The sequence below is a fragment of the Scomber scombrus genome, chromosome 6 (assembly GCF_963691925.1).
Source record: "Scomber scombrus chromosome 6, fScoSco1.1, whole genome shotgun sequence".
Classification (NCBI taxonomy): domain Eukaryota; kingdom Metazoa; phylum Chordata; class Actinopteri; order Scombriformes; family Scombridae; genus Scomber; species Scomber scombrus.
In genome coordinates, this window is record NC_084975.1 from 21,558,683 (window position 1) to 21,576,554 (window position 17,872).

The 17,872-nt window shown below is 41.4% G+C and overlaps 1 protein-coding gene across 1 annotated transcript in view; it reads right to left on the reverse strand.

The window, feature by feature from the left end:
• LOC133981396 (PDZ domain-containing RING finger protein 4-like) overlaps nucleotides 1-11,862 on the reverse strand; it is a 47,111-nt gene extending 35,249 nt beyond the window's left edge. Inside the window, exon 1 of the mRNA XM_062420050.1 lies at nucleotides 11,794-11,862. Coding sequence (XP_062276034.1) covers nucleotides 11,794-11,862 — 69 coding nt within the window. The remainder of the gene's footprint in view (nucleotides 1-11,793) is intronic.
• Nucleotides 11,863-17,872: the final 6,010 nt, after the last annotated feature.

A 17,872-nucleotide genomic window follows, 5' to 3' on the forward strand; every position in this document is an offset into this window, starting at 1 on the left:
TATCTACTTGCTCCTTGTCCTGTTTTTACCGTGTTCTGTCAGTTCCCTGATGAATAGCAGCCCTCAGGAGGAGGAAGTAGCCCATCCTCATCCCTCCCCCTTTGCTCTCTCTCTATCTCAAAACATATTCTGCTATTGATTAATTCACAAACAGTCTAAAATGTACTCAGTGTCTAAAAACAGACATTCCTGTATTGATTATCTCAGTGCTATTCCCTCAGGCTCCCTCCCTTCTAAGGCATGCCTCCAAGGAAAACACTGTTTCTGAATCTAATTCACTTCTGTCTAACTGCTATTGCTATAAAATGGTGGCAATTTCAAGCCAATATCAGTCCTTTCAAAGTGTATATATAACTTGTATAAATCACAGATCTTGTTTACAGTTCAAAAAAGCATAATTTTCTGCTGAGTATGTTTGGCTGAAGCAAACTGTGGGACTTCACTGTGGTCTTCTCACACTGATCTCTGTTATTTTTCAGGGAGCTCTTAGCGTGTCTGTGTCATGACAGCAGCCACTCCCACTTCACATTTGACAGGCCATTGAGAGACATTGACATAGACCGATGATACTCAGAGTTAGTGACGAGCTAGTGACACTAATGCACTACCACTCAGCACTCCCCTGATATTATCCAGTCGCTGTCTCGTCGTCCTTTATCTGTGCCTCTCTCCCTCTCACACATACACAATTCACCTCAGAGGATAGGCGGGTCGACCAAGAGGGAGTCTGCACATCCACAACAGTTTATTTAAACATATATTTCTGCAAATCGAAAGCAATAGTTGTCATTATTAATTTTTATGTCTATTATCTGCTTGTCAAAATAGTCTTCATATTCATATGCATCGTAGCGTACAGTACCAGTCAAAAGATGGACACACTTTCTCATTGATGTGAATGGGAAAGTGTGTCCAAACTTTTGACTGGTACTGTATGTCCTCTACATTCATCCATTTATCTACCTTCGATCCAGATTTTAGTGTTGGCACGCAAAGCAAGGCAATGTAATCACTCTAGTGTGTTATGAGTTAGCTCACCATTTACACCAAGGCTTTCAGGAGGCTTCTGAATCAGACATCTGAGCCACCTCAACTGGCTCATATCAATGCAGCTGAGCAGTAGTTTTACTCCATACAAGATATCACCCTTCTCCAAAGGATGAGTCCATCCACCCAAGAGGGTAATCTGATTTTAAATCTCATTCTGTTGGCTAGCATTCAGAGCTCATGACCAGAGCTGATGGTTCAAACACAAACCAACTGATAAATTGAGAGCTTTTATCTTCAAGGTCAACTTTCTCCTCATCTTGAATGTCCAACATGCTGCACCAGATCCTACACTTTCTATTGAACCGTTTAAGCAATACCTCAACACCTTCACTTGGGGTTGCATGTTAATTGTGAATCACTACCTTCTCATGATGAAGGGCATATTTGTCCGAATGAAATATCAGATCGAGAGCAATTCAAACTGAAACTATAAGTCAATTAGCCAATTTAGATATTCTTTAAGTAAAAAGTGACAAAATTGTATGGACTCATCGATTAATCAAGCAGATTTTGATATTTTAGCCCTAGTTAAGGAAACCATGGCCCTCCTGCCTGGAGCTCAAGAGGGGAGTTCCCAGGTGAGTATCTATTGACTTAGTCTGCAACAGTAGAACCTGCTCTGGTTAAATCCAAAAGGACAGGACCAACCACTACTATGTGGATTTACCAGATTATTAAAAAAAAGTATAATTACATAAATACACTGTACAGTATATGAATGAATATATATATATATATATATATATATATATATAATTCTGCCATGTAGGATATTGGTGTTGCCTGGCAAATCCATATAATTTACCAGCCTATTGCCAATAATATAAAATACAATTATCGTTGAGATTGCAACCAAAATAGTGAGTTTGGATTACACCCATGTATTTTAATGGTCTATGTTAAGGTTATGATAACTTATGAGCAAAAAGAAAATAGATTTTTTCAAGCTTTTACCAACTACAATACAACTTCTGCAGAACGTCTGCAGAACAAGGAGCTGATGAGGCACATGGCCCCCTCCTTAGTGTGTCAGTCTGCCTGCTCGTGATGAGACTGTGAGAGGATCTGGGTTGTGTAGGAGGTGCTGGATTGACTGCCGTGCAGCGGGGGAGAAAACACGGTCGCCATTCCAACCTTGCGAAGATCGCATCTACTTCCTACTGTGAACTTCTGCTAGCTGCTGTTTCACAACAACGTGTTGTGTTGTAAAAATAGTTTCCTTTCTCTCACATGCTCATGTGACTCTATGCAAAATGACACCTTCATTTTGCTTTCTATTGCAACAAACACAATTTATCATATAGAGATTAGAATTCAACAAACTCTTCCATATGAACCATTTCTTAAGAGTATCTGCAAATCAATTAACCCACAGACCTTCTGACCTCAAATTCTAATGCTATTGGACTTTTAAATAGATTTTGCAATCTAATTAAATTACATTTACACTGAGGTTTCAAATGGAACTCACCCTCCATTGATGGCATTGATTTCATTTCAGAAAGGCTGGAGTTTTTAAAAAGCCATTGTGATGCTCTCATTGCAAATGCAGCTCATTAAAAGCGAGGCCTTTGGAACTGTGTCAGTGTGTCAGTGACAGCAGCAGCAACAATGAAGCCACGGCTCCGCTCATCATGCCAGACTTAAACACTCAAGAGGACTGCAATCTGAAAACAGAAACCCTCAAGCTTTACTTAAAAGGTAGCTCAGACCATGCTGGCTGGTTATTATACTCTAGCAAATAATAACTTATACAACTGGTTCCTCATGTTTTGAGTCTTGTCTGGATTTGAGCCTTTTGAAATTACTGTTAGATAGCGATTGTCACTGCAGCGGTCGCATTCATGGAGCGTCTTAACGCTTTCCCCCCTAGGGCCTGGACATGTGAACTGTGGTGTGGGGAGGTGTGAGTGTGTATCGCCCTTCCCATCAAATTCCTGTCAGGCTGGGCTTATCAGGGGAGCTGCAGGGGGTGCTCCCTGACCTGTGGAGTGACACCAGCATGGCTGTCTCACCCGGGGGGCTTTGTGTCACCCTGACACCCCTGATGCCACTCCTCCTCCACCCCCAGTGCACAGACTGATCCCCTGACCTACGACAGCCTCAGTTGTTCACTAACTGAGGTGCGTGGAGTATGTGTGCACACAATTGCACGCACACACACCTGTCACATACAATCCACACCTTCTGAGTCTCAGGACTCATGCAAAGGTTCAATTATAAGAGCAATGTAAAAGAAGGAGAGCGGAAGAGTAAATGATAGACAAAGAGCGAAAAAGAAGCATTACAGAGAGAATCTAGCACATGAACTGGAGGCTTTGCCACCTCTTTTATCGACTATAGATCACCCAGGCAGCACCTGCCATGACACCAGCCTATTTCTCCAAATGTCAGCTGCGATGTCGGAGCTGATATCTTACGGCTTGGGGGAAACTAGACGCTGAACTGATTTGTATTGCGCAGATAAGAGAAAGCTTATGTATTATGTCAGGTCCCCTCTTATTTCACCAGCAGCACAAAGGGGACCTTGCTTTTCTTACCATCCAGCAACCACAGTTAGAAAGATGCAGGTCTCTGATTTACAAGTAAATCTGAAAATTTGATGTTGTCTTCATCATTCTGAGCAATGAAATATTAGACAATATGCTGTACATATCTGCAATGTTTTGGACATCTCGGTTTATTAATTTCAGTGATATCTGTGTTCTCATTTTGTTAAATGATTTTGTACAAATTCTTGATTTCATGCGAACTGTAACTGATAATATATTGTCTATTGAACAAATTAATGAAAACATAAGTTTGATTATTTTTCATGTGATTTTGCCTGCATTTGTCATCTTGTCATACATATTAGTTGGTAAGAATTAGAGTCAAAAAGTGCAAGTATTGACATTATTAAAGCCCACCTGAAATCCTAGTTCCAAATCTTAATTATTTTTCTATAATATTAAATGGCTGACTGTCTGAAAGCAGATGCTACAATACAGTGGGAAATAAATGTTGTAGCTGTAACAATGATGATTGCTGCACTGCTACTGATGTCTTAACATTGGTAACAAAACCCCACAATTTTCACTGATTGGTGCTTGGAATTACTAGAACTCCATTTCAAACCACTAGGAACGGCACGGTACAAAACAGCAACTCTAATGTGTCATAGCCAAATCTCTTCTCAGTTTGGTAGTTTGGTTGTCTGCTCATGTGGGACTCCATCACTCATAGTAAGAGCTGATTGAGAAAATGTGTAAGTTCTTAAACTTACAGAGTTACCTAACGTTTCACTGTTGTTATGGTTATTACACAAATGTAGAGAATGTTTTTCTTTTTTACTCCCAGTGTACAATCCTTACTAATTGGGAGGAGACGGAAAGATGCGCTCTCGTGAATGGCAATAAATTAATGAGGACCCTTCTGTCTGCTTAAACACAGATAATCAGCTAAGAGGCACCCTGGATGCAGATGCACAGCCCCCTGTGTGTATCCCATAGCTCTTTGTTTTCACCAATGTTTGTAGTGAAAAGCACAAGCTGTCAAATCTGTTCTCACTTTACACATAATATACACACAAACACTATCACACGCACACACAAACAGACAGAAGTTAGGAGCGAAAACAGTCCAGAATCTCCTATGAAAGCAACCACACACAGAGACACACACATTAGCATACTACACACACACATATATACTTCCAGCAATCAAGCACAGACACAAACCAATTTAGACAGAGACACAAATAATTCTGTGCGTACAAACATTTCTGTGCACACACGCACACTTCCATACACACTCATGCATGCATTCACTAGAGATGGGTGTGTGTAAAGGAAAAAATGCATAATGTCATGTTCTGAGTTATACTGAAGGCAACAAGTCATGGCTAATAATAATGGGGGCAGAAAAATATGCCTCCTTTGTCCTTTGTTTACTGGAAGAGATATGGTAACAAACAAAAGACTCGGAAAGAAAATATTGTATATTCCCCAAGCCAGAGTGTAATGCTGTTTCCCAGCCACACACGCATACACAGACACAACTGAGTCATCTTACACCGGGTTCAATTCATTAGATAGATGCTCTGGTTCACTGGGGATCGGCATTGAGATACTCAGGCATGTAGTTCATTTACTCCGTTGCTCCTCAAGTCTGATTGAAGTTGACAGCCTTTGATCTTGATGAGCATGTGGAAATAAAACATGCACTAAGACAAGGTTCAGTATCACTCGCGGATGACGCCACGCTGATGTCATCCTCATCCACTAAAAAGTTAAATTTAACCAATGTGAGATTCCTTTCATCCCAATAAATTAATGAGGTGACGGAAATTTAAAAAAACAAGGTGAATAAGTTTAATAACCTCTAGGACCTTGTAAGATTCTATAATTGGTTTCTTGTTGTTTCAGTGCACGTACATGAGATGAACCTCAGTGCCTACATCAGCCCCCGTCTGGATACCTTCAAACTGCAAAACAAGCCCTCCAAATTTGACACCCGGCAGTGAGACATAGAGAAAACTGTACTCTGCTAAACAGCTTTGGTTCCCTCAGGAAAAAGGTATGTCATGGTTTGTTTGTGTGGCTCTTCCTTGGTGGTGAGCTGTGAGTGAGATGAAAGAAATTTGTGCAGAAGGATGCACCTACAGGAGATAAAACTCATTTTGAAGAGCAATGTTCATGTTGTGCTGGAGAAGTGTAAGGAGATGAGCGGGACCAGAGGCTTGATATATGCCTGAAAAGGTCAGCTGGGTTCTTATTGAGATAAGAAACAGATGAAAAGGAAAAGGTCAGTTCATCAGCTCCCTCTTAAATCCCCTCTGCTACTCCACAGTGAGATTTAGAGGACTGACTGATAAAACCCATTGACTTCATGTCTCATGGAAAATGTGGCATCAAATGTATAAAAGTATAGGGCATATTTCTGAGTCAAAATGACCCAACATGTGAACTGGATTTTAACTTCCTTTTTAGTTGCCTCTTACCTCAGACACCAATGTGTAACTATTTGAGCTGCTGCAACCCACTATACAGACGCAGTCAAGCAACTGACTGAGATTCACACAGAATTAGATGATGAAATCTTTAATTATACAGTCAGTGTGAGGATATGGTTATGCAACACTCTCTGCAGCATCTTCAACCTGATAAGTATGGGAATAGCATTAGATGCTGAGCGGGGAGCTGGTAGACTGAGGAGGTAAATACTGATGCTTTGTAAACAGTCTAAGTGGAAAAATATCATCTCAGCATATTTAGATCTCAATTTCAGCTGCTGGGAACCCCGAGACAGACAGCGGAGAAGCTTGCAGAAATCCAGCTGTGTTTTAATCATGGTTGGCTGACAGATCAGATCTGGTTAGAAGCTATAGGATGAAGTGCACAAAGAGCACTGGAGCACAAAGAGCACTGGAGCAAGATGGAATGACTCCTAAATATGGTTATTTATATTAGCAAGCAATGATCATTTGTGTTTATATGCATTTGTCCATTTGTCTACCTGAAAACTTCATGTGAGCCTCAAAAATATGGACTTTTATATTTCTTGGAAATGGACAGAGTGGAGCGTTGAAAACCCAGATTATATTTCAGGCTAATCTTTCCTGGGTGGACACAAGATCAATCAAGCAGCATGTCTTTTTTCCTCTCCTCCACCTCTTTCTTCTCTCCTATCAATTTTAATGGTTGAGGGACATCTTTCAAAAAATCATAATGGGACAAGAAGATGGATGAGAACATTTGTAGCTAACAGTCTGGAGATAGTGCAGAGGATGTGGTGGGGCGTGAGAGCAAGGTTCAAAAGCCTTAATGTACCATCAAAAGCCATCAGAGGCACATGCATACTCATACAGCAGTAGAGTTGGAGCACTGCTTTTCCTGAGTATTTTTTTGATGGTAAATTCTCATTTCATTGTCCCTGAACATGAAAACACTGTGGTCTCAAGGATAATTTAACAAATCTATGGGTTTATGTTATTATTTCAATTTGGAGTCAAAGAAATTGTGTTTTTTCCGACTGTTTTGTTGGTGTAGATGGCTCTTAGTACTATGACAACCATAAGCATCAGACACTTTTTCTACTGAGAAAAGAAGACCAGGTGTGAATCAGCAGCAAATTCACAACAATTCTGGGAACACCACACAATGGGATCATTAACTTTAAGTCTGATGATGGAATGTTACCACAATGCTATAGTCTCACTCTTCATATTTTCATGTATGCAGGCCTGTACCTCTTATATTAATAACAATAATGATGATAATACTACTACTACTACTACTACTACTACTACTACTACTACTAATAATAATAAAAATAATAATGATAAACAGGGAGAGGGATAATTAAACAGGGAGAGTTTCATTAACATCAAAGCCTCGGAAGTGCTCCAACTATAAGTCAACAAACACTGCCAAAGCATAAAATTAACTTTAACTTTGACCCTTAAAATTTGTCCTCTCCCACTTTACATCTCTATACACTGAAAGCACAACTAATGCCTTGGCTTACACAAACAACACAAACGTAAACTCAAACTCACATAACACCACATCAGCATCCCTCTGGAGCTGGTTTTATGTATGTGATGATCCATGCAGCCCGGTGAAGCTTGCCAACCCTTTTCTCAGAAAGCCTGGCTTCTTGTGATAGCTGCTCAACCTTTTACTGAATATCCATTACACACATGGCCAAGGGTGTCGTAGAAGCAGCAGCAAGTCAGCTGTGTCCTCCGTAGACCTTCTTCGGTCCACAGGTTTCACATCTGGTGGTACTACACAGGACAGAATATTCACCCGACGGCAGGACCGAACTCCTGGGAATCGCACTTCACCACAGCAACAAATTAATTCAAGATCTGCTTCATTTCACCTCGGTCTGTCCCATCCTGTCAACCTGGTGCCACCTCGAGACGTGACATCGGGAAACTCTAAGATTCCATTACAGTTGGACTTATGAGGGCTGTCACACTCTAAAATTCATGAACGCAGCTTTTTGGTTTTATAGTTAAGATATTCACTAAAAGACTGTGTTTTGGTTTCCTGAAGAAAGGTGTGTGTGTGTGTGTGTGTGTATCTGTGTGTGCGCGCGCTCCGAGTGCCTCATTCTCATTCATATGCATCAGCAAGTTATCAGAGACTGCTGTGCCTCATTGAGCTGGGAAGCTGCTTTCCATTTATTTCTCAAATGCAGTGGAGAGTGATTCTGCTCCCGTCTAATAAAACTGGCTATACTGCTTTCGAAACTTCTACTAACAAAAAAAGAAAGCCAGGCTCATTGGAAAATTACAAAACACGATAATGAAATATGGAGGGTGTGTATTCTTCACAGGGTCTGTGAAGGATGAAACTCATTATTCAACAACATAAAGCATGGCTAGCTGCTACAGTACATCCTAGTTGTGGTTCCCAATCACTTCTAACTGTTACGTTCTGACTCCTAAAGGACTACTCTTTTGGATCCTTTTGTTTTGATCGCAACTGTTTTTGAAAAAAGAAGGCTTTAGTTGAAAGATAATGCAGACCATTAATGCATCCACACTCTTGCAGACTGCAAAAATCTCGTTCTACCCACATAACTATGAGCTACGCTGTGTTGCTCCACTCATCAACATCTGCCATCCTGCTAATTAGCTCCAAAAAAGCCACACATCGCTGGGTTTCAGCGGAGCACAGACAATGTGTGACACTCATGAGGGGAGCTCACGGACACAATGGGAATTACAAAGCTGTGCAGGATCACACAGCGAAACAACTACATTATGTTTTTGTCTGCTGAAAATGGCCTGAGCAGCAGCCTGATGGAGAGTGCAAGCTGTAAGAGTCTGGCTGACCGCAGTGAAAGAGCTGCTGAACTTTGGGTCGATAGGTTCAACAAGGTTTCATCCTTGTTGACCAAAAAAAGAAGAAAAAAAAACGCCTTGCTTCTCTTCCGCACAGAGGACAATCATTGGAAGGTTAACTGGAGTGGAATCCAACAGAGAGCTTGTTGGAGCCAAGGGTGAAACTAATTTAATCAAAGAAGAAGAAGCAGGATCAAGAAATAAAAAAGGACGAAAAAAGGACAAATAGAAAGACAAAGAAAGAGAACTGCACAAGAGATGATCAGTAGTAGATGTAAAAATAAGACAGTGGAAGTTTGGAAAGTAAGAAAAAGAGCAATGCTACAGGAAAATTCCTGTATCCTCTTGTCCAGGCAAGAAAGCTGTTACGATAAATAAAAAATGTCAGCTTTGTGAGATAGCTTTGCAGCCCAGCTGAGGAAGGTGAGCACATTTCCATGGAGAACACCTGCAGCTGTGAGAACAGAGAGAAAGAGGGAATGAAGAGAGAGTGAGTGAGCCAGCTACTCATAAATCTCCCACAGCTAGTGGGGTCAGACAGACGGGGAGAGTGTCAAAATTGTTTCTGAGTGTGAAGGGAAAGGGAGGAAGGTGGCTAACCAACCACTGTGACTGACTCCTGCTCCTCGAATCAACCCGCTGCAAGGCCGGTCAGTCACGCTGTGACACCAGCAAACCACTTCTATCTCATTTGCATACAAACATTCACAGACTCTGCATAATCAAAAGAGAGAGACAGAGAGAGAGAGAGAAAGCATGTGTGTACGTCTGTGTGTGCTTCTGCACAGTACATAGAGGGGTAAAAAGAGACAGCATAAAGAAATGAGAAGGGAGGAGTAAGGAGGGTGGAAAAAATATGGAGTGAGGGTGAGAGCTGAGCGAGCTAGACAGATGAGATATGTAAGAAAGAGGATTAGGTTGTCGTGTGAGCGGTGAGCGCAGCTTTCCGCTGTCACACACTTTCCTGACCACAAAGACACAGTGACACACTTTTGTCGCTGCAGGGACAGTTCTGCTACCCACAGGAGAATCTCCTCTCTGTCTGTCTTCCTATTCTTTTTCATCTGTTGAGTTGCTGTTTTTATGTAGTTGCTGCACTGTTGCCTGGGGCGTATTGCTTGTTTTGTTGTCTCCGAGGACATGCATGCAAGACTGTGAGAAGATGTGGTTTTTCTATGAGGTTTGTTTTTTTATCAATAAACATTACTTCATAACCAAAAGTCCACATGTTAACTTTCTCTTCCTCTGTTTTTTCTTCTCCGTGCATCAGTGAAGTTTCACTCCCACTTTTGTCCTTAATCTCTTTTTCTTTTTTACATTTCCCCCCTCCCTATCACTTTCTCTTAACAACTGCCTTTCTAACGGTTACACTCTATTCCCATCCCAGTCTTTATCCTCCATGCTCCATATCCTTCCCACCTTCCCTCCCACAGTGGTGATCAGAAAGTAGGTGCTGATGTTGCAGCTCCCGCCTGAACCAGCTCGGTATATCAGTGGGTGGACAGACATGCCAGAGAGCTCCTGTCAACAGCGAGTGTGCCCTGGAGAATGGCCCACTTGGTGGATACTGATCCCCTCAGTTAAACCAAGCAAAAGAGTCAACACTATTTCTTAACAACTGGTGCGAAGAGAGGCACAAAAGCCAAGATAAGCACCAAGACAGCACAATTTTTATGGTCCTTCTGGGGAGAGGCGGGCGCTGCAGTGGCTACCAACTCATCCATCATGATCCCTTGACAATGCAGGCTGTTTGCTAATATTAAACAGACCATTAGTGATTGCAACCTTGTTTATTGCTGATCTAGAACCCTGTAGCACAGCTTTCTCCACCCATTTATGCATTTCCAAATCTGACTGACAATGTCCATCACTAGAGTTTGGCAGCATCTCAAGTTGCACACGAGCTGAAAGCCACAGACAGTAGTTAACTCAAGCTAGTTTACCTCCCTCTCGTATTTTCATACTGTCGCTTCACAAGGGTAAAGAGAGACATTTCACGTCTAATTAATGCACAGGATGGTTGTATAAAACGGCTAATGAGGCTGTGATCACATTGGCGTGAAGGCAGGCGTTATTGGAAGAGGGGGATGAGCACTACTCCACTTCTAGGAGATAGTGAGCTTCACATTTATTAGTCTGTCAGGAAGAGGGCTGATTGGGGGGGGGGGGGGGGGGGGGGGGGGGGTGCTGGAGGTGGTTAGGTGAATTTTTAGCTGTTTATGTGTTCTGCTTCTCCTTAGTCTGTGACGTAATGTCCTCTGCCTTTTTGTCTGTTAACACACTCAATTTATTATATATAAAAATCCAAACATGCTAGATGTGAACCTTGTAGTTAACAAGTACTTATTATCAAATTCTACAAGAGTTGCATACATGTATAAGACAATAAGATCAAGAACATCAAGAGTGTCCTCTACGAAGTAAAGAAAATTTGCTGGCACAACACTGAGCTGTTTCACAGCAACACCAACTTTTAATAAAAGACCAAATATAACACATACTGAACATCATCCGAGGACTCAGAAATTGGCACAAATACACCATGTGAACATTTCTTCAAGTCCTCAGGTGCTCCCATTCTATAAAAGAAACTTGCTCCCTCAGCACAGCTCCTCAGGCAGGATGAATGGGCTGCACACCAGCCGCTCTCTAAGCAACTGCTCATTACTCAAAACACATCTGCCAGAGAGTAAGAAGCCTCTTTGCCTCACTTTCATTTTGTGTATTAATCTCTCATTCATACCTTCTCCCTAAAAGACTCCCAACAAAGCTGCTGCACTGGTTTGCAACCTCTTTCCAAAAACAAGGGGCAGCAGCCTGGAACTGTTCTCTGCACAGCACGCATAATCAATCATACACATCACACACACACTATCGATGCCAGAGTCAGCCGTGCTTCTGCTCACCTGTGCAATCTCATACAGCAGCTTGTAGTGTTCCTCTCGCTTCTGTAAAGTGCAGAGATTGCAGCCCATTATAGTCGTCGTGGAAACGCCAGGCGTCCAATTCTCCTCTAGTAGTGGTACGGACACAGAGGGTCACCCTCCACACTGGAGCGCTGGTTCTCATCAGTCACTCCTTAGCAAGCATCTCTTTCAGGCATCCCATTCACACATTCAGACAGTCATAAACAACCCCAGTTTAGAGACACCGAAAGCTCCAGCTCAGACTAACAGATGAAGGTTCAGACATGAACTGTGTAGCAGCAGCTTCAGCATCAGCCGGTGTGTCTCCTCTCTCCTCTCCTGCTCCCTCTATTTCACAGACTCTCTCTCTCACACACATACACACATACAAGCGCACACACTCACACGCTGTAGTTGTGACTCTCGCTCAAAGAGACACTCCCCCGTTTTTCCTACTCGGTCTTGGCGCACATGACTACGCTGTTACCAGCTCATGAATAATGAGGCAGAGCGTTGTGATATGCATGAGGGAGGCGGAGTCAGAGGAGGAGACAGGGTAAGAGGGAGGAGTTTGAGAGACCAGGAGCGCTGGTTCATTACAACTGAGGCACATTTGTACAATAAGCTCCTTTGTGTGAGCTGCTCCTCTGTGGAGCCTGGGCAGGGCAGAGTGCGTTGAGGAGAGACACTGTGGGCAGAGGTGGTTTTCTTAGACATATGGGTACCCTACTGCATCTTGGGCTCTTCATCGAATGTTTAGCTGCTCTGTAAGTGGAGGGTATGTTGCCATGTGTATTTATTGTTAATGGAAACAAGGTCATATTTGCCAAGGAGATATCAATTTGTAAATATCATTAAAAGACATAATAGAAATAGGTTTAGTGCCTAAGAAATTGATAACTTGATTCATTCACATCAGTTAAAACAATTGTAATAGGTCACTTAAGTAACTTGTCAAAAATGCTAATAATTTTATGGTACTTAGAAATCTAACAATTAACTGCTTTTTCTCAGATTTGTCACTACAGTATATACAAAATATTTGTTTGTTATACAATTTCCACTATTAAGACAATGATGAAAATAGCTGTAAGTTACAGCCCTCGTTAGATTTTTTAGCATTTCCTAATTAATTCACAATGAAATGATAAATCAGGCTATAAGGCTGGTCTACAGCATACAATAATGTACCTCCATGTTGCAATGACCAACTATGTGAATGGTTAAATATGAATTGACAGACTTATTGGGAAGACAAGTGGCATAATATAAGAGGAAAAACAATTTATTCCATGTTTATATGTCAGTAGACACTACAGGTGTCACTGATAATGGTGGTCGTTGCAGCAAATTGGCAATCAGCAAAGCCAGAGACTTCAGAGACAATATATCAACTACTGTCTTCCCTCAAACTGAGATAATTGCAAGACAGTAGACCTTGACTATTGTCTCAGCCGTGGAACCCCTTTCAATAGCAGGAAGCAACACTAACGAGCAGTAATTGTTAACAAATTGGCCTCCCAGCCAACAGCGGGGCTCGTCGTGCAGAATACAGCTAAGAGTAGATGAGCGCTCATCAGCTGGCTACTGGGCATCCCAACCCCAGGGACTCCATAATCCGATTTCAGGGCTTTAATTTTGCTCCACTGCCTGGAGGCAAGCCAAACAGAAACCTACATCATGCAGCACCATTACAGTTAATACCATCCACCATTCTCCCTCTTCGTCTCCTCCAAAACCATCCTCGCTACCATCCGCTCCTCAACCTGAAGAATCCACAAGGAGTGGGTTTTTTGCAGTTGCCAGGCAATATCAATCCATGAAGTGCTGTTCACTAAAGTGTCAATTTGACATCAAAGGATCTTGTTGGGAGACTGGGGAGCAGGGATATAATACTGCATTTGAAGAACAGGGGTGCTATGTTTGCTTGCGGTACAATGGAACAAAATAAAAATGTGAGGCAGTCTTCTGAAATTGTATATCAAGGACTGAATGGTATGAAGTGCTTGTAAGCAAGTAGGGCTGCCTTTCTAGTTGTCAGAGATGGAAAAAGTAAAACACTGAGGGTCAAACACAATGTGCTTTCTGCATAAAAAGACAAATATTAGATTCAGTATGAACTGACAATAACCAATCTCGGTAGTACACATGAAGTACTGTACTCTGTGTTTAGGTCTGGACGACCATTAGATGTTGGACTCAGTGACCCTTAAAGGTTAAGATGCTCATCGGTCACCCAAATGGACTTTCTCATCATCTGTGAAGCGAGACCGATACAGTAGCCTCTGCCTGCGGTCAAGCAGCACCTCTCCATGGGACATGCAGAGTGAAGAATGTTCTTTGAAGAGTGCATTAAGACTGATAAAAGCTCTCCTGAGGTGCTTTATGGCTGAGGGTTTTACATTGTGACAGGGTGAATTTACCTGAGACTGCATTTCCAATGCGACCTTTGGGCCAGATTGGCACATCATAGTTACATTTAGTAAAAACCATTTACTTTCTGACAAGGTGAAGCTCTGCTGGATGTATAATTTGTCTTTCTTCCTGTCCCCAGTAGACCGCTTCAGTGGAAGTTATGATCATTGTTAAAAATATAGGATACCCGCTCAATAAAATGTATTGTTTAACATTTATAAGATTAAAGTAGCTTTTGTGTATAAAGTGTGTATTTCATGCTGATGACAAGTGATTCTGTCTCCTTCTCTTGTCCTTTCGGCTGTCCTTTCCTACTGTCCAGTGGTCGTTTATCATTTGCTCTGCTCTTTGCCTGCTCAGGTAGAAACAAGCCCTCAATCGTGTTCATTCTCTCAGTTAATGGGCCTCACATCATGGGGCATGGAGAAGCGATCTGTCCTCACCATGATGGGTGCATTTTGAGGTTTCTGCAATTGCATTTGTGATAAACTGATATTTAAGCTCACCTTTAACCTGGAGATATAACCTTCAGCCAAGTGTGTAATGCACGTATATGGCCAAGTTTTAAACCCTCATGCCCTTAAACATGCCTGCATAATGCTCACACAGGCTTTCTTTATGTACGCCTTATCACACATTTGCAAAGCACAGACAGGCACACAAACATTAAAATGAGCAACAAAAACACAACCGATCAGAATGCTGCCAGTGTGCATTATGAAATCACCCACACACGCAAATATATTTGTATCGATTTCTTGTCGTGGGATAAATACCGCCGAGACTCACCACAGCACAAAAGTTGGATCAATTCAATATTCCACTGCATCTGGTCCAATAGGCTGACATGCATCGCATCTGAATTACTCTTAAAATAGGCAATATGGAGTGTATTTATCATCTCCATTCTGTCGGCAACTCTTCAAGGCGTCTGTAGCTGCCAATCACTGTTTTTGTCAGGGAAGCTCTTAGCAGCAGCTCATGTGAAAGAAGATGCTCATCATCTGAGAAGCTGATATTTCACATATCGCACATATAACATGAATATTATTACATCTAACAGACACCAAGTTTAGGTTTGGGACAGAAAAGTGGGGATCATCCTAGGCTAATGGAGGAGATGTCTTTATTCCAACACTTATGTGAGCTTATGGTTACCGAGACAACAAACAAGAAAGCATCCTTAAAGAGCCTGAGATTTAATAAGAAGCAGATATTGCTGTGATTACTGGTCTATGGCAATGTCTGTCAGGAATATCAAGTGTCCCCACAGTGTTTAATACATAAACCGGTTTAACAGGCCAGCTCTGACACACCAGGTGGGCAGAAATCTCTTCAGTGTAAGCACTGAAGATTTAAATCCTGTTCACGTGAATGGAGAGCTGTGGGGATCTGAGAGTGGTTTGTGATGTGACGCGTGGCTCAGATCTGATCGCCAACTGCCGCTGTAAAGCAGCCGCTCCTCCTGGGTATCCATGTGACCTGATTTGGGAATAATTAAATGAGGCCCTTTTATGAATGAATCATCGTCTCAGCCTGCTCCTCTGATGACAGCTTTGACGGTAGTTGGTCCAGCATCCACACACGAATGCACAGGTGGGTGCTTCAAAGCCAGTGTGGTCAAACTGCGGGAAGCCAACCAAAACATCTTTCTCAATGACAATAAATTATTAAAAAGGCTTGCATCTTTAATTCATGTGGGAACATGACCATGGATATAAATAGCACATTGCAGGCTGTCTTGCATGATAACACATGCAATGTTGCTTTTCAAGCAATCAACATAATCACTGTGTAATTCATAGCCTGAAAAGCAATTTAAACGCATATTTCTGCCCACACTAAGTGTGTATGGCTTTTTTTTTTTAAACAATGCAAATTACATCAATTAATTATGAATTACTGTGCTATATGACCCTGATTAGCATTTTTTGTTGATAATATGACAGTATTTATTTATCTAACTCCTTAATAATAAGCAATAAGATATTGGTAATCATGACGTTATTTAATTATGAGTAAAACAAAACAAAAAAAATCCCTGACTTTTCCGATGAATTTATAGTGACATGTAAACGTAAAATTCAACAAAGCTTACCTGACATTGAGAAAGTCTGTACTGGCATTTTGCTTGACATTCTTATGAATATCATGTTTGTGGCATATGTTAACTAAAGTGCTAATGAGCCTCTTCACCGAGACCTCCCGCCATCTCCATGGAGTTTTCCTTTCCCTACTGTACAAAGCAGCACATGACATACACACGCCACGCGATGCTGACGTTCTACATGAAATCGGGTGAACCCCGATGCCCCCCTGCCTGTGTGAAGATGAAACGAAATGCACATCAGACTGGAAGCTCCAGCTTTTCTCTACTTGACTTTGAACATGGCGAAGTGATGACATGTGCCAAACATTCAGGTAAGTCGGGGAAAAAAGTCAAATACTAAAATGAAAATGTCTGTCTGTAAGATCAGGATGAAATACCAGTCATGAGTGGGTGTTGCCTGTACCTACAGATCAGATCTGAGATTTTGTCTGTGTCTAGGTGAAATAATGATTGAAATAAGGGTTGAAAAATATGTCTATATTGCACATACTGTGAGTTGATAGAATTTTGACTTGCCATACCTTTAATATCTCTGGTGGTATAAGGTTATGACAGGAAATGCTGCAAGTCAATGAGCGGGACTATGCAGCTGCTGTAATGAAATTTAAATCAGTCTAATAAAGGGCCATAGTTTTTCAGCTTTTTACTGAATTGTGCAGAAAGATAGTTGTGTGCACATCTTACCCTATATTTAGGCAATGTGGGGGATAATAGGTTCCGTGGCAGAAATCAGAGTATCCGCACACTGGATGTGAGCTGCAAAAAATGTACTGGATTAAAAAACAGTAATGTTTGAACCCTGCCAGGTAATCATAGGCAAACAGGTTGGTGGTTGCCTGACAAGGGTCAAAACACTGCCTTTTTCAATCTACTCAATGTTTGGGGACTGTAACTATATTAGAGATGGAACTAACAATGATTGTCATTATAATCTGTCAATTATCTTTTTTATTAATAGATTAATTATTTGGTCTATAAAATGGTGAAAAATATAATTCACTGTTTGCCAAAAAACCAAGATGCAACCTAAAATGTATTTTTGGCCCAGACCAGCAGTCCATAACCCAAAGATATTCAGTTTGCTGTCACAGAGGACAAAAGAAACCAGAAAATATTCCCATTTGAGAAGCTGGAATCAGAGAATTTTGTTATTTTCATCAAAATAGTAAGCTAGTTAGCTAGCTAGTTTTCTGTCAATCAACTAACCTACAGTATTAACTAACTAATCATTGCAGCTATATACTGTATTGTGACATGCAGTGGTTTTACTTACATTATACTGGTTTAGATATAGATTTTATCCACATCACCCACCCCTAACTGGAATAACAATTTCATCACATTATAGCTGTGAACTTTTGGGATATTGAGCAGCCCTACTCCATTTCTTCACCTTGTCAGAAATGCCTATCACATGGTAAGTGAAGGCTGCATCAGTTTAACACATGTGAGAGCAGTGACCTTTTCAGAGAGGAAAAATTCAGTCTGACACTTCATGCTGCAGGACAACAAGGGAATGACAGCAGCAGTGAGTGAAAGACAAGACACTCTTGT